This window comes from Sus scrofa, chromosome 9 (assembly GCF_054392235.1).
Source record: "Sus scrofa isolate SSC_HxYL_T2T_F1_AM1 chromosome 9, Sscrofa_HxYL_maternal_Yorkshire_Landrace_v2.0, whole genome shotgun sequence".
Lineage (NCBI taxonomy): Eukaryota > Metazoa > Chordata > Mammalia > Artiodactyla > Suidae > Sus > Sus scrofa.
In genome coordinates this window covers 23,183,095-23,207,542 of record NC_139391.1, presented here as the reverse complement: position 1 = coordinate 23,207,542, position 24,448 = coordinate 23,183,095, and the positions used below count along the sequence as shown (strand labels likewise).

The following is a 24,448-nucleotide window of genomic DNA, read 5'->3' as shown; positions in this document are numbered from 1 at the left end:
TAACTAATTGTGGCTTTAATTTTCATTTCGCTTATGATTAGTGATACTGAGCATCTTTTCATGTACCTGTTAGCCATCCATATGTCTTCTCTGGAAAAATATCTTTTAGGCCTTCTACCCATTTTTTACTCAGATTGTTTGGATTTTTATTTCTGGGTTGTGTGCATTCTTTAAGAATTTTAAAGTATTGGGCCTATGTTTAAGTCTTTGATCTATTTCAAGTTAATTTTTGTGAGTGGTGTAAGGTAATGGTCCATTCTCATTGCTCTGCATGTGTTTATCTAGTTTATTCAACACAATTTGTTGAAGACACTGTTCTTTTTCCCATTTGGTGCCCATGGCTCCCTCGTCCAATATTAGTTGACCGTATAGGCAGGGGTTAATCCTAGGCGCTCCAATGTATTCCACTGGTCTATGTGTCTGTTTTTGTGCCAGTGTAATACTTTTTCTTAAAATTAAGGTATAGTTGATATACAATATTAAGTTCCAGGTATGAGACAGTGATTCATAATTTTTAAAGGTTATATTCCATTTATATTTATTATAAAATACTGGCTGTGGTCCCTGTATTGTACAATACATCCTTGCAGCTTATGTATTTTATAAGCTTATATAAGCTTATATAGTGGTTTGTAGCCCTTAATCCCCTAACCCTGTTTTGCTCCTTCCCCTTTCCCTATTTTCAAACCACTAGCTTGTTCTTTGTATCCATGTGTCTGTTTCTTTTTAGTTATGTTCACTAATTCATTTTATTTTTCATTTTAGTTTTTTTCTTTTTAAGATTCTTTAAATTCTGTAGAGCTTTACATTTTTCAAAAGTTTCACATGACTTCATATAATCTCATAATAACCCTTTTTAAAAATTTATTTATTTATTTTGTTTTTTGTTTTTTTGCCTTTTCTAAGGCGGCTCCTGCAGCATATGGAGGTTCCCAGGCTAGGGGTCCAATCGGAGCTGTAGCCGCCAGCCTACACCAGAGCCACAGCAACGCAGGATCTGAGCCATGTCTGCGACCTACACCACAGCTCACGGCAACGCAAGATCCTTAACCCACTAAGCAAGGCCAAGGATCAAACCTGCAACCTCATGGTTCCTAGTCAAATTCGTTAACCACTGTGCCATGACAGGAACTCCCCCCCCCCTTTTTTTTTAAATCCTGTACCTCTGTATTGCCCCTCCTGACTTCCCCTTCTCCCCATTAGTTTTTGCTCTACATCTAAAACTGTTTTATTCACTAGTTTGCTGTACTTTTAGATTCCACATATAAGTGACATCATACAGTATTTGTCTCTCTGACTTATTTCATTTAGCATAATACCCTCCAAGTCCATCCATGTTGTTACAAGGTGGCAAACTTTTCTTTTTTATGGCTAAGTAGTATTCCTGTGTGTGTGTGTACTGCATCTTCTTTATCCATTTGTCTGTTAATGGACACTTAGGTTGCTTCTTTATCTGATAAAGTAATGTTGCTGTGAACACTGAGGTGCCTGTATCTTTCAAGATTGGTGTTGTCTTTTTTTTAATTTCAGAGAGACACCCAAGAGCAGAACTGTTTAGTTGCTATAGTAGCTGTTTTTAGTTTTTTGAGGAAACCTCTCTGTTTTCCATATGGCTGAACCAATTTACATTCCCACCAACATTTTCTGCATGTCCTGGCCAACATTTGTTATTTGTGTTCTTTTCAATGATAGCCGTTCTGACAGAACTGAGGTGATACTTCATTGTGTTTTTAATTTACATTTCTTAGGTGATTAACAGTGTTGAGCATGTTTTCATGCGCCTTTTGACCATCTATATGTCTTTGGAAAAGTGTCTGTCCTGCCCATTTTTTAGCCACATTTTTTTTATGATATTTGTATATTTTTTTATCTTAACCCCTTACAGGTCATATCGTTTGCAAATATTTTCCCATTCAGTACATTCTCTTTTCATTTTGTTAATGGTTTCTTTTGCTGTGCAAAAGCTTTTAATTAGGTCCCATTTATTTTTGCTTTTATTTCCTTTGCTTTAGGAACAGATGCAAAATAACATTGCTATGATTTATGTCAGAGTGTTCTGCCTATGTTTTCCTCTAGGAGTTTTATGGTTTCTGGCTTTATAATTAGGTCTTTAATCCCTTTTGAGTTTGGTTTCTTTTCTGGCTGTGTCCACAGTATGTTCCCAGGCCAGAAATTGAACATACACCATAGCAATAACCAGAGCCACAGTAGTAACACTATATCTTTAACCCAGTCAGCCACCAGACAACTCCCAATTGAGTTTTCTTTAAATATTAGAAAATGTTTTTATTATTTTACATGTAGCTGTCCTGTTTTCCAGCACCATTTATTGAAGTGGTATGTTATACTGTACCACTGAATTCTCCATTGTATATTCTTGCCATCTTTGTCATAGATTAATTGATGATAAGAGCATAACTGTATTTCTGGGTTTTCTGTCTAGTTCCATTAATCTATGTGTCTGTTTTTGTGACAGTACCATACTGTTTTGATTACTGTGGCTTTGTTGTATAGCCTGAAGTCAGAGGGTGATTCCTTTAGCTCTGTTCTTCTCAAGATTGTTTTGGCAGTTTGGGGTCTTTAGTGTTGCTATATAAATTTTAAATTTTTTCTATTTCTGTGGAAAATGCCTATGGTGTTTTGATAGGGATTATGTATGTATTATATACAGAGATTATGTATATCTATGAATCTGTAGATTGTCTTGGGTAGTATGCTTATTTTAACAATATTAATTCTTCCAATCCATGAACTTATTGTAGCTTTCCATCTGTTTGTATTATTTTCAGTTTCTTACAGTTTTCCAAGTACAGGTCTTTTACCTCCTTAGGAAGGAGGTATTTTATTCCTAGGTATATTATTCCTAGATATTTTATTCTTTTTGATGTGATAGTACATGAGATTGTTTCCTTAATTTCTGATAGTTCTTTGTTAGTGTATAAAAATGCAACAGATTTTTGTATATTAATTTTGTATTCTTGAAGTTTACCAAATTCATTGATGAGCGCTAGTAGTTTTCTAGTTGTGTCTTTAGGATTTTCTACGTATAGTATCGTGTCATCTGCCAACAGTGACAGTTTTACTTCTTTTCCAGTTTGGATCCCTTTTATTTTTCTTTTTGATTGTCCTGGGGAGGACTTCCAATACTATGTTGAATAAAAGTAGCAAGAGTAGGCATTCTTGTTCCTGATCTTAGTGGCAATGCCTTCAGCTTTTCACCATTAAGCATGATGTTAGCTTTGGGTTTGTCATATGCCCTTTTATCATGTTGAGGTAGTTTCCCCCAATGCCCACTTTCTGGAGAGTTTTTATCATAAATGTATGTTAAATTTGGTAAAAGTTTTTCTGCATCTGTTGAGATGATTACATGGTTTTTATCCTTCAGTTTGTTAATGTTATGTGTAACACTGATTGAGTTTTGGTTACTGAAAAATCTTTGCATTCTTGGGGTAAATTGCACCCGATCATGGTGTATGATTCTTTTAATATATTGTCAGATTTAGTTTGATAATATTTTGTTGAGGATTTTTGCATCTGTATGTATCAGTGATAATTGGCCTGTAATTTTTTTGTATGATATCTTTGGTTTTGATATCAAGGTGAGACTGGCCTTGTAAATTAGTGTTCCATCCTCTGCAGCTATTTGGAACAGTTTGAGAGCAAGTGTTAACTCTTTTTTTTTAAATGTTTGGTAGCATTCACCTTTGAAGAAATCTGGTTCTGAACTTTTGTTTATTGGGAGTTTTTCTTATCACCGATTGACTTTCATTACTAGTAATTGGTCTTTTCATATTTTGTTTCTTTCTAGTTCAGTCTTAAGAGATTGTACATTTCTAGGAATTTTCTATTTCTTCTAGGAAAAAGAAGGGCATATAGTTGTTTGTAATAGTCTCTTTTGATTCAGTATATTTCTTTACTTCTACCAACTTTGGGATTTTTTGTTGTTGTTGTTCTTTTTCTAGCTTCTGTAGGTATAAGTTTAGATTTTTTTTTCTCTAAACAAGTGGCGGCACCTGCAGCATGTGGAAGTTCCCAGGCTAGGGGTCAAGCCACAGCCACTATAGAAGCAACGCCAAGTAGTTATGTTGTGAGCCACATGGGAAGTCCTAGATTTTTTTTAAATAATACATTTTTAAAACTGTGGTATAGTTTGAAATCAGGAAGTGTGATACCTCCACCTTGGTTCTTTTTCCTCAGGATTTCTTCCACTCTTGGGAGTCTTTTGTGGTTCCATACAGATTATAGGATTTTTTTTATTTCTGTAAAGAATGCCTGCCATTGGTACTTTGAGGGGGATTGTGTTGAATCTATAGGCGACTTGGGTAGTATGGACATAGAATATTAATTCTTCTGATCCATAAACACAGGATGTCTTTCCATTCAGTTGTTTCATTTTCGGTTTCTTTCAGCATTGTCTTGTAGTTTTCATTGTATAGATTGGTCACTTCCTTGGTTAAACTTACACCTAGGTATTTTATTGTTTTTGATGCTGATATGATTGGGATAGTTTTCAAATGCTTCATTCTTAGCATACAGAAATGTAATTGATTTCTGTGTATTGATTTTGTATTCTGCAATTTTACTGAAATCAATTAGTTCCAGTATTTTTGGGGGGTGAGTTGGGATTTTTCAATATACTAAGTTGTATCAACACTTATACATCTTCTCAATTGGATGCCTTTTTTTTGGTCTTTTGTCTTGTCTATATTTGTATTGCTCTATATTGAGCAATTTAGTATTTCAGTGCTATCTTGAATAAGAGTGGTGAAATTGGACATTGTTGTCTCCCCCTCCCCCACTCAGGGAATATAGACGTTCCCAGGCCAGAGACTGAATCTAAGCTGCAGCTGTGGCAATGGCAGATACTTAACCCACTGTGTCACAGCAGGAACTCTGAGCATTCTTGTCTTGGTCCTGATTTTAGACCAATAGCTTTCAATTTTTCTCCATTGAGTATCATGTTAGCTGGGTTTGTTTTATATGGACTTTATTGAGTTTCCCTGTACCCAGTCTGCCAAGGGTGTTTTAATCATGAAAGGACGTTGTATTTTATCAGGTGCTTTTCTGTATCTACTGAGATGATCATGTAATTTTATTAAATTATTTATTGATTTGCATGTTGAACCATCTTTGCATCCAAGGGATAAATCCCACTTGGTCATGACATGTAACACTTTTTATGTGTTCTTGAATTTGGCTGGCTTAGATTTTGAAAATTTTTGCAGCTATATTCATCAGGGACAGTACTCTATTGCTTCCTTATACTGTCCTTATTTGGCTTTAGAATCAGGGTAATGCTGGTATCATAAAATGAGTTTAGAAGTATTCCCTTCTCAGATTTTTGGATAAGTTTGATAAGGACTAGTGTTAATTCTCTTTTGAATGTTTGATGGAATTTGCCTGTGAAGCCATCTGGTCCTGGGGTTTTCAGTGTTGGGAGGTTTTTGATTACTGATTGAGTCTCCTTGCTCATTATTGGTCTGTTCAGACTTTCTATTTCTTCCTGATTCAGTCTTAGAAGTTTTTTTTAATAGAAATTTATCCATTTCTTCAAGGTTATCTTGTTGGCATATAATTGTTCATCATAGTCTCAGATGGTTTTCTCTATTTTCGTGGTATCATCTGTAATGTCTTTTTTTCATTTCTGATTTTGAGTCTTCTCTCCTAGTCTGACCAAAGGTTAGTAAATTTATTATCTTTTGAAAAGCCATCTTTAAGTTTGTTAATTCTACTCCCCACCCCAATTCCTGTCTCTAGTTTATGTATTTCCACTCTGATCTTTATTACTTTCTTCCTCCTGCTAACTCTGGGCTTAATTTGTTCTTTTCCTAGTTTCTTGAGGTATAAAGTTGGGTTTTTTTAATCATTCGAAATTTCTTAATATATGATTTTATTGCTGTAGACCTTCCTCTCAGAACTGCTTTTGCTGCATTCCCTAAGATTTGATAGGTGATATTTGCATTTTCATTTATTTAGAGAATATCTCTTTTCCTGACTCACTGGTGTTTACAAGTGTCTTTAGTTTCCACATATTTGTAGATTTTCCAGCTTTCTGCTTATTGATTCTAGTTCCACACCATCGTTATCCAAAAAGATAGAATGATTTCAGTATTCATTTCTGTTATGTTTTCATATAGTCTATTCTAGATAATGTTCTGTGTGCATATGACATGTATGTGTATTCTCCTGCTTTTGGATGGAATGTTCTATATATGTCTGTTAAAGTTAATTACTCTAGTGTGTAGTTAAATTCCAACATTTCTAATGGATTTTATGTGTGGACAATCTGGTCATTACTGTCAGTGGGATACTGAAGTCCCCTATTAATACTGCATTATTGTCTCTCTCTCCCTTTAGAGCTGTTAAAACTTGCTTAATGTATTTCAGCATGCCAATGTTGGGTATATATATATTTGATTGTTACATCTTATTGATATATTAACCTTTTTTATCATTAATATCCTTTTGTCTCCTGCTGTCATTTTTACATGGTCTATTTTGTCTGATGGAAGTATGGCTATACTGCTCTTTTGGTTTCCAGTTGCATAGAATATCCTCTTCCAGTCAGATCTTCACCCTGACCTATGTGTATCTTCAGAACTGAAATTACATAATTAGGGCTTTTTAATATCCATCCAGGCACTCTGTGCCTTTGATTGCTGAATTCAGTTAATTTCTATTTAAAGTGAATATTAATATGTAAGACTTAATATTACCATTTTATCATTTGCTTTCACATGGCTTTGATGTCCTTTCTTTGCATTTCCGTCTGTTTCTGTCTACCTTTGTAAAGTGGTTTTCCATGGTGATTTCACCAGTCTCCCTATTTGTCACGTTTCATGACTAACAGATTTTTGCTATGTGGTTACCAAGTGGCTTACATAAAACTTCTTATAGATGAAATAATCCTAGGATAAAAACTCTAAACAAAATCGTGGAGATGGGATTAAGATGGTGGAAATACAAGGACTGGAGCTCAACTTCTCTAAAAACAACAAAATTCACAACTAAAGGATGAGCAATCTTCACCCAAATGGACTGGAAACCTTAAAAAAGATATCCTACTACAGAAGACAAAGAGGAGGACACATCAAGAGGTAGGAGGGGCGATTTCTTGGTATAAACAACCCCATACTGCCCGGGTGGGAAGCCCCACAGACTGGAAACTAACTGGTTCACAAATACTCACCTATAGGAGTGAGAGTTCTGAGCCATACATCAAACTCTCATGTGTGGGGATCTGGCACTGGGAGAAAGAGCCCCTGGAGCATCTGGCATTGAAGGCCAGAGGGGCTTGTGTGCAGGAGCACCACGGAACTGAGGGAAACGGAGACCCCCTTCTTAAAAGGCGCACACAGACTTTCACGTGCACTGGGACCCAAGGCAAAGCAAAGTCTCCATAGGAATCTGGGTCAAACCTGACTGCAGTTCTTGGAGAACATCCTGGAAAAACAAGGGTGACTGTGGCTTGTTGTGAGGGAAGGACATTGGAAGAGAAACTCTCGGGAATATTCAGCAGCTTGCCTTTCTCTGAAGGTGGCCATTTTGGGAAAACCTGGCCCCACCTATCAGTCAGCTCTGAGAAGCCCCAGGGCAAACAATAATCCATGTTGGGATCACAGCCCTGCCCCTCAGTAAACAGGCTAACTAAAGACCCCTCAGGCACAGAGCTGCCTCTAATCCCATCCAGAGACTAAGCCTACCCACCAGAGGAATTAGAATCAGCTCCACCCACCAGGGGGCAGGCATCAGCCCCTCCCATCAGGAAGCCTACAGCAAGCCCCCATACCAACTTCAGCAACAAGGGGCAGACACCAGAAGTAAGAGAGGCTACAACTCTATTATCTGTAAAAAGGTCACCACACCAAAAACCCATAATAATGAAAAGAGAGAGAACCATAACTCATATGAGAGAGAAAGGAAAAACCCCAGAAAATCAGCTAAGCGATGAGGAGATTCTCAGCCTCCAGAAAAAAGACTTTAGATTGTTGATGCTGAAGATGATGCAAGACATTGGAAATAAATTGGAGGCAAATATGGATAACTTACAGGAAACATTGAGCAAAGAGATACAATATATAAAACTTAAACGAGATGCAAAATACAATAACTGAAATAAATTCACTAGAAGCAGCTAACAGCAGAACACAGGAGGCAGAAGAATGAATAAGCGAGGTGGAGGACAGATTAGTGGAAATTATGGATGCAGAACAGAAAAGAGAAAAAAGATTGAAAACAAGAGAGTCTCAGAACTCTGGGACAATGTTAAATGCACCAACATCTGTATTATAGGGGTGCCAGAATAAGAGAGAGAAAAGGAGACAGAAAAAATATTCCAAGAGATAACAGCTGAAAACTTCCCCTAACATGGGAAAGGAACCACTCACTCAAATCCAGGAAGCACAATGAGTACCATATAAACTATACCCAAGGAGGAACACCCCGAGACACATATTAATCAAACTGACCAAAATTAAAGACAGAGAAAATCTTGAAAGCAGCTAGGGAAAAGAAACAAATAACATACAAGGGAACCTCGATAAAGTTATCAGCAGATTTTTCAGCTGAAACTCTGCAGGCCAGAAGGGACTGGCATGATACAATAATGTGATGAAAAGAAAAAACCTCCAACCAAGATTCCTTTCCCCAGCAAGGCTCTCATTCAGATTTGAAGGAGAAATTAAAACCTTCACAGATAAGCAAAAGCTGAGAGAATTCAGCAACACTAAACCAGCCTTACAACAAATACTAAAGGAACTTCTCTAGGCAGAAAAGAACAAGAGAAGAAGGAAAGAAAAAAGAGCAAGAAAAACAAATCCAAAGCAATTAATAAAATCACAATAAGAACATACATATCAATAATCACCTTTAATGTTGATGGGCTAAACGCCCCAACCAAAAGACATAGACTGGCTGAATGGATACAAAAACACCTATATATATATATGCTGTCTTCAAGAGACCCACTTCACTTCTAGGGACACATACAAATTGAGAGTGAGTGGATGGAAGAAAATATTTCATGCAAACAGGGATCAAAAGAAAGCTGGAGTAGCAATACTCATATCAGAAAAAAATAGACTTTAAAATGAAGTATATTTTAAGGGACAAAGAAGGTCATTACATAATGATCAAAGGATCAATCCAAGAAGAAGATATAACAATTTTAAATATCTATGGACCCAACCTAGGTTCACCACATTATATAAGGCAATTGTTTACGACCTTAAAAGGTCAACTCAACAATAACACAATAACAGTGGGGGACTTTAACATCCCACTTACAGCAACGGACAGATCAACCAGACAGAAAACCAATAAGGAAACACAGGCCCTGAATGATGCATTAAACCAGATGGACTTAACAGATATTTATAGGACATTCCATCCAAAAGCAGCAGAATACACATTCTTCTCAAGTGCACATGGAACATTCTCTAAGATTGATCACATCCTGGGCTACAAATCCAACCTCAGTACTTTAAGAAATTTGAAATCATACCAAGCATCTTTTCTGACCACAACACTATATGACTGGAAATCAAAAACAAGAAGAAATCGGCAAAAAAAAACACAAACACGTGGAGACTAAATAACATGCTACTAAACAACCAATGGATCACTGAAGAAGTCAGAGGAAATTAAAAAATACCTAGAGGCAAATGACAACAAAGATACTACACTCCAAAACCTATGGGATGCAGCAAAAGCCATTCTAAGAGGGAAGTTTATAGCAATACAAGCCCACCTCAGGAAACAAGAAAAAGCTCAAATAAACAAGCTAACTTTACAGCTAAAGCAGCTCAAGAGAGAAGAACCGACAAGACTTAAAGTTAGTAGAAGGAAAGAAATCATAAAGATCAGAGCAGAAATCAGTGAAATAGAAATGAAGAAAACCATAGAAAAGATCAATGAAACAAAAGGCTGGTTCTTTGAAAAGATCAACAAAATTGATAAACCCTTAGCCAGACTTATCAAGAAAGAAAAAGAGAGAGGACTCAAATCAATAAAATTAGAAATGAAAAAGGAGAAGTAACAACGGACATCACAGAAATACAAAGGATCATAAGAGACTACTATATGCAACTATATGCCAATAAAATGGAAAACCTAGAAGAAATGGACAAATTCTTAGAAAAGTATGATCTTCCAAGACTAAACCAAGATGAAATAGAAAAGATGAATGGACCTATCACAAGAAGTGAAATTGAAACTGTGATTAAAAAACTTCCAACAAAAGTCCAGGACCAGATGGCTTCACAGGCAAATTCTATCAAACATTTAGAGAAGAGCTAACACCTCTCCTTCTGAAACTATTTCAAAAAATTGCAGAGGAAGGGATACTCCCAAACTCATTCTGTGAGGCCACCATTACCCTGATACCAAAAGCAGACAAAGATATCACAAAAAAAGAAAACTCCAGGCTAATTTCACTGATGAACATTGATGCGAAAATCCTCAACAAAATACTAGCACACCACGTCCAACAATACATTAAAACGATTGTACCTCATGATCAAGTGGGATTTATCCCAGGGATGCAAGGGTTCTTCAATATCCGCAAATCCATCAGTGTGATACACCACATTAACAAACTGAAGAATAAAAACCATACGATCCTCTCAATAGATGTGGAAAAAGCCTTTGACAAAATCCAACACCCATCTCTGATAAAAACCCTTCAGAAAGTGGGCATAGCGTAACCTACCTCCACATAATAAAGGCCATATATGACAAACCCACAGTGAACATCATTCTCAATGGTAAAAAGCTTAAAGAATTCCTGCTGAGATCAGGAACAAGACAAGGATGTCCACTCTCGCCACTACTCTTCAACAGTTCTGGAAGTCCTAGCCACGGCAATCAGAGAAGTAAAAGAAATAAAAGGAATCCAAATTGGAAAGGAAGAAGTAAAACTATCACTGTTGGCAGATGACATGATACTATACCTAGAGAATCCTAAAGACTCTACCAGAAAACACTTAGAGCTCATCCATGAATTTGGCAAAGTTGCAGGATACAAAATCAATACACAGAAATCAACAGCATTTCTATACACTAACAATGAAAGATCAGAAAAAGAAATTAGGGAAGCAATCCCATTTACTACTATCACATCCAAAAGAATGAAATTCCCAGGAGTAAACCTACCTAGAGACAAAAGACCTGTACTCTGAAAACTATAAGACACTGATGAAAGCAATCAAAGATGACACAAATAGATGGAAAGATATACCATGCTCATGGATTGGAAGAGTTAATGTTATCAAAATGGCTATACTACCTAAGGCAATCTACAGATTCATTGCAATCCCTATCAAATTACCAAGGACATTCTTCACAGAACGCGAACAAAATATTTTAAAGTTTGTTTGGAAGCACAAAAGACCCAGAATAGCCAAAGACATCCTGAAAAAGAAAAATGGAGCTGAAGGAATCAGGCTCCCGGACTTCAGACTATATATACTACAAAGCAAAAATCATCAAAACTATAAGGTACTGGTGCAAAGACAGAAATATAGATCAATGGAACAGGATAGAAAGCCCAGAATTCAACCCATGCACCTACAGCCAACTAATCTATAACAAAGGAGGCAAGAACATACCATGGAGAAAAGACAGCCTGTTCAATAAGTGGTGCTGGAAAAAATGGACAGCCACATGGAAAAGAATGAAATGAGAACACTCCCTAACACCAGACACAAAAATAAACTCCAAATGGATTAAAGACCTAGATATAAGCCCAGACACTATCAAACTCTTAGAGGAAAACATAGGCCAAACACTCTCTGACATAAACGACAGCAACACCTTCTCAGATCCACCTCTTAGAGGAATGACAGCAAAAACAAAAAGAAACAAATGGGACCTAATCAAACTGAAAAGTTTCTGCAAAGGAAACCCTAAACAAAACAAAAAGACAACCCACAGAATGGGAGAAAATCTTTGCAAGTGAATCGATGGGCAAGGGATTAACCTCCAACATTTATAAACACCTTCTGTGCTCCATACCCAAAAAACAAACAACCCCATCCAAAAATGGGCAGAAGATCTACTCAGACAATTCTCCAAAGACGACATACAGATGGCCAAAAAACATGAAAAGATGTTCAACATCACTTATGATTAGAGAAAGGCACATCAAAACCACGATGAGGTACCACCGTACACCAGCCAGAATGGCCATCATCACAAAGTCTACAAACAAGAAGTGCTGGAGAAGGTGTGGAGAAAAAGGAACCCTAGTACACTGTTGGTGGGATTGTACATTGGTGCAACCACTGTGGAAAACAGTATGGAGATGCCTCAGACAACTCAACATAGAACTACCATTCGATCCAGCAATCCCACTGCTGGGCATCTATCCAGAGAAAACCATGACTCGCAAAGACACATGTATTCCGATGTTCATTGCAGCACTGTTTGCAACAGCCAAGACATGGAAACAACCCACATGTCCATCGACAGAGGAGTGGCTCAAGAAGATATTGTACATATATACACAATGGAATATTACCCAGCCATTAAAAGGAATGAAATACTGGCATTTTCAGCAACATGGATGGACCTAGAAATTATCATGCTGAGTGAAGTCAGCCACACGATGAGACACCAACATCAAATGCTTTCACTGACATGTGGAATCTGAAAAAAAGGACAGACTGAACTTCTTTGCAGAACAGATGCTGACTCACAAACATTGAAAAACTTAACGGTCTCCGGAGGAGACAGTTTGGGGGGGTGGGGGGATGTGCCTGGGTTATGGGATGGAAATCCTGTGAAATTGGATTGTGATGATCATTATATAACTACAGATGTGATAAATTCATTTGAGTAATAAATAAATAAATGATATATATTAAAAAAAAAGTCATTCAAGCACATATTTTGTGTCTTGAACATGTGGTAGTACATTTTCTCTAATGTCCTGGGCTTATTTCAGTGCCTGCCACATAACCATTGTTCTATTCTAATAATTAGTGATTAAAAATTATTTTAAAAATTACCAGTTAAACGGTATGTTGCAAAGCTTACTATTTTTCTCTAAACTCATACTTCCAACCTCACATGCTGTTTTAGCAGTACATGTCTGTCTTCTGGGAAGCTGCCAATAAGAAAAACATAAAAGAGACTTATAAACTTTTTCATCTATTTTTGTCCTCTATAGAAATTATATAATTGAGGTGGATGTAGCCTTAATAATCATTACTCATGAGGAAATTGATGCCCCAAAATATCTAGTGATTTACTCAGGACAGTAGAAAAGTGAGACTCTCGTGGGTCATAACGTAATAAATACCCTCTCATACAAAATGCTTTAACGAAGTTAAAATACAATTATTCCTCTAAAATAAAGTATCATGCTAAGATAATATAATACGGTAGTAAAACTAAATCCCTAGATTTGCTAAAACTTTTTTATAAAAGTCTAATTTTAAAAGCCTTATAAATGTATACTTCATAAATATTTTATTGTCCTTTAAAAAGCAGAATAATCTTTTGCCTATTTAAGTGAAATGAGCAGATCACATTTAAAATTTATCCTGATGACTTAAGGTCACTGCTGCGCATGCCACTTATTGTGGAGAATCAGTGAGATACTCCCTGGTAATGTTGAAATACACTGGGAATGTCTGTACCCTCCCTCACTCTTTTATTAAAATGTATTGTTGGCCAGTGAGCAAGGGTAGTGGAGTAGTTTCTCTTTGCAGACTTTGCGCTGTCACTTTTTACTATACTTAATGTGCTTACCTGTTAAGTGCTTGTTTAACCTTTGGTTCTCACCTCTTTGGCAAAGTAATTCAACAGCCAAGCTTTTGAAGCTTTCATCTTAGTTTACTCATAATTCTGAATCATTAGGCTCTGCTCAAAGTTTGCACATGCTGATATACTTCCATTCAGTAGGAGTCAGGATATGAAGAATTGTGGCAACTACTGTGGACCTGTGAACAACACAGGTTTCAACTGCATGGGTCCATTTATACACAGATTTTCTTCACTAAACATGTACTACAGTACATCGTGATCCACAGTTGGCTGAATCCATGGGTACAGAACCAAGGCTGTGGAGGGGCTCACTGTAAAAATTTCACATGGAACTTCAACTGCACAGAAGGTCAGCACCCCTAACCCCCTTCTGTTCAAAGATCAACTGTGTTTTCTTCACCTATTAGACATACATCATTCAGTAGAATTGAAGTTATCAAAAGTACAGCTATTATTCACTTTTTTCTTACCATTTGGATGCTACAGTGGTTTCACAAGAAAAGCTACGTTAGTCCAGTTTCCTTGTCAGACTTTTTTTTTTTTTTGGTAATGAAATTTATTAATTTATTGTTACACATTTTAAGTTTACAGTTTGATGCGTTTTTACAACTGTATATACTTGCATAACCATCACCCAGATCATGATCCAGCAAACACACCCCAGAGAGGTTCCTTATGCCTCCTTGCAGCACATCTCCCTTCCCCCTAACTGACCCAGGCAATCACTGGTCTAATCTGTAGTTTTGTTTCCTCATGTAAATAGACTCATACTAAGGCAGTCTTTTGCATCTGACTTTCTTCCTGGAACAATGTCTGCAAATAATATTACATCTAGTGGCAAGTATTTCTTTTTTTTCTTCTGAGGACTCCCTTGTGTACATACCACAGTTTATCCATTCATTTGTAGATGGATATTTGCATTATTTCCACCTTAAGCTGCTATGAACATGCACGTAAGAGTCTTTTGGTGATCATATTTTTGTTTCTTAGTAAATACTGGAAAGTAGGATTTGGGAGCTATAATGTAAGTATATAATTCACTTTATAAGAAAGTGCCAGACTGCTTTCCCAAGTGGTTGTGCTAGCTTTATCCATCTCTGCCATCTGAAGAATTCAGTTTCCTTGCCATGTTATACTTTAAGGAATTTTCATTTACCTTACCTCTTTCTGACATGACTGGCGTTTTTTTCTTGCTTTATTAGATCATCACACTTTGATGATGAAGTTAAGAATTTTCAAAAAGCCAAAACTCTTTGCAGATGAACAAGATGGAAGTTTCAAGTCAAAATGACATGAAAAGCAAGATTCTGGCATATTCCAGCTTCATGCATTATCAAAAAGAAAGATGGATTTTATTCTCTGACTTTTAATGGCAGCCAGTTGGCTAAGATCTTAGTATAAGAATTCTTTCAGAGTCCCTGCTGCTGCTTGAATTGTAAAAGCTGCAACAGAAATGTGTTTCTTTACTTCTTTCCAGGCTGAATGAGCATCTGCTTTATTGTCAATATCAAACATAGCATCATAGATGCCAGGAAACGATTCTCCAGCATATTTGTTGTGGCTACTTGGAGCAAAGATGATGTGCCTAGTAGAAAAAAAAAAAACAAAGAATGCAGGGTGAGCTAAAAAGTATGCATACATTATATTTTATATGCTTTTTTCTTTATTCATTCCCTTTTGTTAGACCATGTCTTACTAAATATATTATGTCTCCTCCTGGCATTTACTTTTGTTATTCCAAAATGAAAACATACAGTTGGTCTGAGATACTTAAATAATGCTAGAATTTTAAGCAAGGAAAGGAGTAAAGTCACTCAAAAATCGTATCACATTGCCAACCCGTACAATTGGAAGTAAATTCTTTCCTATGAGTTAATGTGCATTAGTTGTCAAACAGCCTAGGCATCCGTTAACAGACTACATAAAATATGGGTGCCTTATGGATGTTTTTAATAAACAATTTAAAAATTATCTTTGTATTGCCTTTTTTAGCTATGCAGCAATTATGGTTGTTTCCAATACTTTTAGACATGAAAAAGCAATAATGAAAGAAGCCTGTATTCCAAAAATACCATAAATGGTTAAGGGTAATGAAGATCATTCCACAAAGGTGAAATGGCTGTATATGGTTGCTCACAAAGACAATTTCTGATGCAGAAGGAAAGTTTTCAGTTGATTTCCTATTTTATCGCTCAAGAGATGAAGCTACTTCTCTCCCCAAGGTTTAGAATTCTGCCTTCCAGCAAGGGATGTATTTTATTAAACACTCTTACCAGGAACCAGGTCTAACAGTCAAATCCTAGAGCTTCAAGATGTAAAGCTAAGTACAAGACAATATGGAACTCTCTATAAGCCAGGATTAATTAGCAAAGAGAAATTTATAATCATTTAGATTCCCCAGAGTACATCAGAATTTATTGCTCTTGGCTTTGGAATTTTAGTTTGGCCTCAAATGGGTATTTCTTATGAAGACAAGTATATGTGCTAAACTGTGTATAAACATTAATATTCTGATCTATATATAAACAGATATTACAGATACAGGTCACAGGTATTCCTTAGTACACATCCCCTCTTCTGGAAAACTGTAAAGTGAGAGTATAATACAATATTATGATAGAGGAATGAAGTAAACCTGATGAAATTGTAAACGGGGTTGTCTTAATTTCTGATCATCATTAGTGTGTAGAAATGCCATAGATTTCTGTGTATTTTGTATTGTGCAACTTTACTGAATTTATTCTCATAGTTTGCGTGTGGAATCATTAGGATTTTCTACATATAGGATAGGACCATGTCATCTGCAAACGGTGAGAGTTTTACTTCTTTCTGATTTGACATCATTGACTTCTTTGTCCTAACTGCTGCGGCTAGAACTTCCAGTACTGCGTTGAATAAAAGCAGTGAGAGTGGGCGTACTTGTTCCTGATTGGAAAGAGATACTTTCTGTTTCTGAGTATGGTGGCAGCTGTGGTTCTGCCACATATGCCCTTGTTATGTTGAGATCCAGCGCCTCTGTGTCCAGTTTGTTGAGACTTTTTATCATAAGAGGACGCTGAGTTCTGCCAAATTTTTTCTATTGAGAAGATACGATTTTTTCATTTTGGTTAGAAATTTTTCACTTTCAGACTTTGAATACATGATGCCACTTCCTTCTGGGCTGTAAAGTTTCTGCTGAAATATCTGCTAATGGTCTTAAGGGAGTCCTCTTGTTCAAAAAGTGTTTTTCTCTTGCTGCTTCAAGATTCTCTTCTTGCCTCTAACTTTTTTGACTTTTTTTTTTTTCTTTTTAGGGTCGTACCTGAGGCATGTGAAGGTTCCTAGGCTAGGGGTCTAATCAGAGCTGTTGCTGCCGGCCTACACCACAGCCACAGCAATACAAGATCCAAACCGCATCTGCAACCTACACCACAGCTCACAGCAACGCCAGATCCTTAACCCACTGAGCGAGGCCAGGAATTGAACCCGCAAACCACGTGGTTCCTAGTCAGATCCATTTTCACTGCACCATGATGGGAACTCCTTTTTTGACATTTTAATTACAGTTTAGTGAATTAAGGATCTAGCATTGTCACTGCTGTGGCTTGAGTTTGATGCCTAGCCCAGGAATTCGTGCATGCCACAGCCAAAAAAAAAAAATGTTTGAATAATTTTAAAAAATACAGCTTTCATCTTCGATTAACAGTTCCAAATATAGTTTTTATATATACTGCAGCCTTTCTGGAGGACAGTCTGATGACAGTTAGTTAATCAAATTTAAAATGTACTTTTTTTTCCTTTGACCCTGAAATCTCAGGGACCCATTATTAAAACCTATGTTTAAGTGGGACTCAGGGACATCCTATAGAGGTACTTTTCATAACAATAAATAATTAGGGGGAAAAAACAAATTAATTAAAAGCCCAATAAGGACTAAAAAAAAAAAAATTACACATGTAAGTTATTCAATGGAACACTATAAAGCAGATGAGAAGAAAGAACTATATATATTGACATGCAAAGACCTCGAAGATAAAAATAAGGGAAAAAAGCTGCAAAACAATGCATGGTCCCATTTACGTAAATACAAATGAATAAATACATGTATGTACATATGTACATAATAACATTCAAAATTTAACTCCAAATGCTTAACACTGACTTTTTCTGAAGAAAGTAACAGAAATGTCTAGTTGTGATCACTGTCCCTTTTGCTTTTTACTCTTTATGCTGCAGAGCCCAAACTTGAAAACCAAGAGATGGTTTTCTTTTAAATCATACAAGTTAAAAATAAGGGAGTTCCCATCGAGGCTCAGTGGAAACGAATCCGACCACAGGTTCAATCCCTGACCTCACTCAGTGGGTTAAGGATCCGGCATTGCTGTGAGCTGTGGTGTAGGTCACAGATGTGGCTCGGATCTGGTGTTGTGGCTGTGGTGTAGGCCGGCAGCTACAGCTCTGATTCGACCCCTAGCCTGAGAACCTCCATATGCTGCGGGTGCAGCCCTAAAGAGACAAAAAAATAATTAAAAATAAATATGTAAAGACAGAGTAATGATGGGCAAAAGAGGATTAACATGTAGACTTGCATTCAACTTTTTATCTATGTAAATACTTCACTGCTTACTGCCATTCCATTTGTATCAATAACCAATGTTCACCTTATTTGTGATTATGATTTTATACAAATAGCCATTCACTGAGTGTATCTCTCTCTCAACTAAATAGTCTGCATGCCTTAAATCTATAAACCTAAGGAGTAAAAGTATCATAATCTCCATCTAGAGCTGAGGAACCCAAGTTTTGGGGAAGTAATTTGCCCCATATGTGGCAGAGCTGAGCTCTAAGAGCCTGTGCTTATAGTTCATTAAATGATAATGCAGATCACTAATTATCTGTAAGAAAGGTAACATATAGAACTACCTTCTGTGTTTGTTGTTTGATGATAAACATCCTTGTAAAACCACAGTTATCACCATCCTAATTCAGATAAGGAAACCCTAGATGGGACTTGCTCTAAAGCACACATGTGCAAATGAACTAGAACACAGATTTTCAGACCTTAAATGCTAGGACCTTTCTAATTTCTACCAAGGAACCACAGTTTAAAAAGTACCTAAAAAAAACTGCAGGTTATCCAAAACCAGCCAAGATACTGAAAGAAACCCTGAGAGAGAGGTAGAAAAAGAGGGTATTTCTTTAGGGAAAGCTATGGTAGCCGTCTTCAAAAACCTGAAATGTTATATAAAAATAGATCTAGACTTTTTCTATTTGGTTCTTGAGAGCAGAACAGAGTCAGAGGTAGAAAATTTCAGGGAAATACATCTTTAAGAGGAAAACTTTCTGTTAAGAAGACCTTTCCTAAAATGGAATGAACTTCCTCATGCAGAACTTGCCAGCCCTGGAAGATGCAAACAGTGGCTGGATAACTACTTGTCTGAGATTCTACAGAAAAGATTCATGTAGATGGCTGAACTACAGAAGCTCTCAGATCCCCTCAAAGATTCTACAGCTTTGAGATTTTGTTACAAGGAGTTCTTTTTCAACTACATATACATCTGCAGCAAAACAACACAATATAAAATTAATTTTTCTGATATTACAAATTATACTGTTATGCATAATCTTACCCCTATTTCTCTCAGGATACATATCCACTTTCCATTCATCTGGTAGCAGGAGTTTAAAGCAGACCTCGAGTATGCTGGTTTTGGTCACAGTGACATATACGGCGTCCTTTTGCGGAACACCTGTTGCCGCCTTACCTGTAGAAGGGTCTGCCTGGTAAACCAAGAGGATCGATGAACGCTCTTTCCAGGAGCATCAGCTGGTCATTCATGATTCTCACGGCAACGGGGCTTGGAGAATAAGAAATAGATAATTACAACTCTTACCATGAAACCATATTTTAAAATAATATTAAATAAGGCTACGGCATGGGGACATAAAGTTCTGAAATCAGATTTTTAAGAAAACGAAAATTAAATACACAGTAAGATCCTGTAAGCTACATATAACAGCAGGGGCGTCTTCGTAATATTTGTAACAGCAGAAGGGCCAATGGGGAAATGTTATGTTTTATTTTTCAAGACCACAGACTAATCAGAAAGAAGTAAAAGACATTTTTAATTCTTTGAAGGGGGACAGCCAGGCCTCCTGCAAAGGCCGACAGGGTGGGCCACCAAGGTGTTCCTCCTGATAAGCTATTTAGTTCTACTGTGGAAGAAAGGTGCAGAGTAAAGGCGGAAGGACACAAGAGAAAGGGAAGTTGCAAGAGTCTACAAGGAGGGAGACAGCTCCCCCTGGGCAGGGAGTCCCTTTCACATTTGGCATCTGCCGTCTCTCTTCTGCACTGCAGAAGTCTCCCAGACTGCCTTACAACCCAAGTGGGAGAGAGACCTCTCTCAGGGACACATACAGCTTTCTGCCTGCGTGGGAGGTAGGAAAGCTTATTCTGCTTGAATCTGAAAAAATTAAGAAATGCGCCATGCACTGTACTATGGAACAATTTATGCTTGTTACATAAAGCTGTGCGTATAACAAATTATTTTTCTATCTAAAAGTGGTAAAAAAAAAAAAAGTGGCAGGGGGGTAAATAAAATGCAAAAAAATTATCAATAAAATATATCTACACGGATCCTCGAAGTATGGGACTGTGGTGAAATATATTACAAATGGATTGAAACCTGGAGAATTATGAATTACCTTCTATAATCAGAATTAGTATGCAAACTCCTGAAAACAGGTCTCTTTGGCCCTTGTCTTGGGATGAGTTTTTAGTCTACCATTCGACAGATAACGATCCTCATCCTCTAACGTGATTACAAACCACCTGGAGAGTTTTGCTAAAGTGCAGAATCTAAGCAGGTCTTGGGTGGGGTCTGATACTCTGCCTTTCTAACAAGCTCCCCGGTGATGCTGACGCTGCTGGCTGGTGGACCATAATTTGAGGAGCAATGATTTAGAGTCGCATGCTTCTGCGAGTGTACACAGTTCATTCCAAGAACCAGATTGCTTTTCAAAGCAGTAGGGAGCTTCACGTTGGAAACTTACTTATTAAGATCAACTTGTGAAAGTCTTCTATGAAAATCTGAAGCAGCCTCTGAGAAGTTTTTCACAGCAGAAAATAAGGAATCTTTTTAAAAAATGAAAAAGTAGAAGAAATTAGTAAGCATGAGTGTTTCCTGCTTCAAAGGTTCACTTTCCTGCCCTCCCCATTCCAAGCTGCTATGACTAAAGAGATACTGAAACCATTTTCCTACTGAGCCTTCTTCCAGGTCTATGGAAATTATTTTTTAAAAATATCATAACAAAGGAATAATGTATAAAATTAAAAATAGCAAAATTGGTTCTTAAGGAAACAATAAATTTTTAAAGTATAGGGCTTTATCCTTTTAACTCAATTTATCAAAATCTCAGCATTTATTCATTCAATACATATTTATTGGGACAACTCGAAATATACAGCTATAAATGAGCTAATGTTCCTGTCATTACAGAATAAAATAATGCCAATTTTAGTTTTTAAGCAGTTCTTTTAAGATTTTGTTTAAGGAGTTCCTTCTGTGGCTCAGCAGGTTATGAACCCAACTAGTATCCATGAGGATGCAGGTTAGATACCTGGCCTTGCTCAGTGGATTAAGGATCTGGCGTTGCCATGAGCTGTGGTATAGGTTGCAGACTTGGCATGAATTCCATGTTGCTGTGGCTGTGGCATAGGCCAGTAACTGCAGCTCCTTTCGACTTCTAGCCTGAGAACGTCCATGTGCTGCAGGTGCAGCCCCCCTCCCCCCAAAAGCAAAAAAGTAACAACACAACACAAAAAAAGATGTTGTTTAAGGACAGCCTGTGACAGACAGGCTGATACATTTAAACTCAGAGAACTAGGATCCAGTTTGTTCTAGCTAATCTTTAGTTTACAAAATTTCTGAGGAAAGGCATTAGGTAAATAACATCGTTTTTAATACAACAGCCTGTTTGTCATTTTCCATCTTTTCTAAACTGGGCATTACATTACATTACTGATTTGCTTCTTGCATTAATCCTGTGATGCAGGGGATTCAATATTCATTTTATAGATAAAGCATTACAGCTCCGGACACTGGATTTCTATTAGATCTCAAAGGTAGTAAGTAGTGCATTCAGTATAAGAAACAAGGTCTTTTTTTGGCCTAGAGGTTCTTTAAGCTTTAACTATTAATGCTTTTGTAAAAATCATGTACAAATCATATAATGTAATAGTGGAAATTAAGGACGCTAAGGGAAAAGAATGTTGAAAAAGGAATTTTAAATTTCAAATGAAGCACAGAAGTCAAAATAGAAAAGAATCAAACCGTGTCCCTGGTATTTTGTGTCACACGTGCATGATAACTTTGGAAAGAGCAGTTTCGGTTGAGCCACAAGAACATGAAACAGAGAGTGGATTGGTTAGTACAAGGTAAACAACTAGAGACAGAGTGTAGCCTGTCTACCCATCTATCCATCCTTCCATTCATCTGTCCTGCACTAAAACATTTTCTGAGGGACTATTCTGCTGACTGTAAACAATTTTGATTGTGCAGGAAGTGGGCACATTAGGGAGAAGAAAGGTTTTTAAAATAGAAAAGAAGTCAGGGCAAGAAAAGTTGGGGAAGAGAACTGGACACTGGGCAGCCACAGAACTAGGACTGCCCTCCTGCTGTAGCCTCTCCTCGTTTCTTCCTTTCATCCTTTCACTTTTCCCATCACTGCAGCAATTCTCCAATCATATTGATGTAAGCACAATTTTCTAAACTTTTTCTTCACTTTATTTCTAAATCTTAGTACCTGCAGCTCATCCTGTCTGAAGGTTACTAGTTCTTATGCAATGCTATTCGGAAGCCACTGCTGACCACCTGCCTTCGTCCTCTGCTCCCTGGGCACCCGTAACAGTGCATCCCAGGATTTCATCGTCTCTTTCTCCATAGGAGAGTTTCAGCTTTTCACAGACAATGACTATTTCTTAAACTTCCTTATATCTCTCAGGAAATAACACAGCACTTAGTACACACAGCAGACACTCAGCACATATTTGATAATTTTGGTTCATACTAAGAATATATATTCCCAAAATATTGAAAGGAAATGGTTACAATAAAACATCGTATCAGCTATCATTATGAGCACTCAGTGGCCGTCACCACTGTTTCTATAGATCAACCAATGGAATCTTGGAAATGCTGTATTTTTTTAAAACCATTTCACTCATAACAAACCTGACATAAAGGGGTTAGGTAAATTCCCCAAGGTTAAGTGACTAAATATTAAAGCCAGGATTTGAACCAGGAAACTGCTTCTAGACCCAAGGCTCAGTGTCGGGAGCCATGGGGCGCTCCAGTAAAGAAAACAAAGCCACAGTCGGCACCTGCATGAGGCTTGTCTGGTTAGCAGAGCTACAGACGAGCTGAAGAAAGAAGAAGGATTGCAGAGCAATTCCTTGAAAAACATCAGTTTCCTGAAAAATAAAAATGATATCCCCTAAAAAATATGTTAATCTATTTTTTCTGTGTTTATCCTTCTTTTTCTATCTTTGATTCACAGCTTTCTTACAGCTAAGGATTTGCCCTGGGTACATAAAACACCTGAACCAAAACAGAGTGAAGTCATTTAAACAATGTAATGGAAAAAGCCTTTGTTTTGGAGTAACAATTTATGGCACCTATTTTGTAAGAGTATACAGGGGAAACTTATGATTTCAGTCCCTTCACATGAAAAGAAGTTTGGGGCTGGGAAAAGTGTTATATGGCCTACAAATTGCTATTTTTTACAATAGATATATTTTTTTATTAAATAATAGTGTCACCTGTAACTCTCATCCCTTGTGGGGGCACTTGATAATTTTGGGGTATAATACTCCTTTCTATTGAAATTGGTGGTTTGGAACTTACGTAAGTCAGGACAATAGGTTAAATCCTTAGCTTGCTGGCACCAAATAAACCGCAGCCTTAAGAATGTCATGAGCCTAAGCCTTTCATGCATTTTTGTTAACTACATATGCCTTTAGTTAAAGAATGTTAGGTATTATCGTTTATTACTTATTAAAGCTTTGTTCTTAATATAGAATAGAATAGCTACTGTTATTGACCTTTTAAGAAAAATACAGTGTGAAACTTTAAGTTTGTAATCTTGAAGAAAAATCTAAAGTTGAAAGGAACATGTTTTAATTAACCTTTTTTTTTTTTTTTTGTATCTCAGGTGGCGGGAACAGAAAGGGATTTAAACCAAATGTTAATGTCAAATCTTACACAAAACTTGATTGTGAAATGGTATAAAAGCTGATGCTTTTCATTTAATAAATTGGGTCATCTGCAGCATGCAGCTGAGGAGTTGGCTCCAATTCTTTCCGCGCCGTTTGTAGCCCATCCTCTCCTTCGGCACTCCCTGGCTGCTGGGGCTGGACCCCGGCAGCTCAGTGCTCCTGCGTATGCTGCACTATATTTCACTGCTGCTTTGCTGAAGATGTATTGTGTGGAATAGCAACCACAAAATATTTTGAATATGAAAGAATGCACAAATGACATAAAAAATCCTCCATGTAAACACTAAAATATATATGGAGTAATAAATATAATGATAATTAATAATTACAATGCACATATGTAGTGGGATTGGTAGCTTTCTCTGGGTAATACTGATACATTTAAATAGTACTGTTCTTATAACAATAAAAAGTATTTTTAGGAGT

The 24,448-nt window shown here is 37.0% G+C and overlaps 1 protein-coding gene across 8 annotated transcripts in view; it reads right to left on the bottom strand.

The window, feature by feature from the left end:
* Window positions 1-13,815: 13,815 nt before the first annotated feature.
* The window catches only part of NAALAD2 (N-acetylated alpha-linked acidic dipeptidase 2), a 115,435-nt gene continuing 104,802 nt past the window's right edge, over window positions 13,816-24,448 (bottom strand). For 6 of the 8 annotated variants that reach the window (XM_084978334.1, XM_084978331.1, XM_084978333.1 and 3 more), the window contains 3 exons: window positions 20,800-20,881; window positions 19,512-19,604; window positions 14,299-15,352 (listed from right to left, as the gene is read on the bottom strand). In XM_084978334.1, coding sequence (XP_084834460.1) covers window positions 15,160-15,352; window positions 19,512-19,604; window positions 20,800-20,881 — 368 coding nt within the window. In that variant the 3' untranslated portion in view covers window positions 14,299-15,159. Of the gene's footprint in view, window positions 13,944-14,298; window positions 15,353-19,511; window positions 19,605-20,799; window positions 20,882-24,448 lie in introns of those variants that run through there. The other 2 variants (XR_014816718.1, XR_014816717.1) reach the window with 1 other exon arrangement.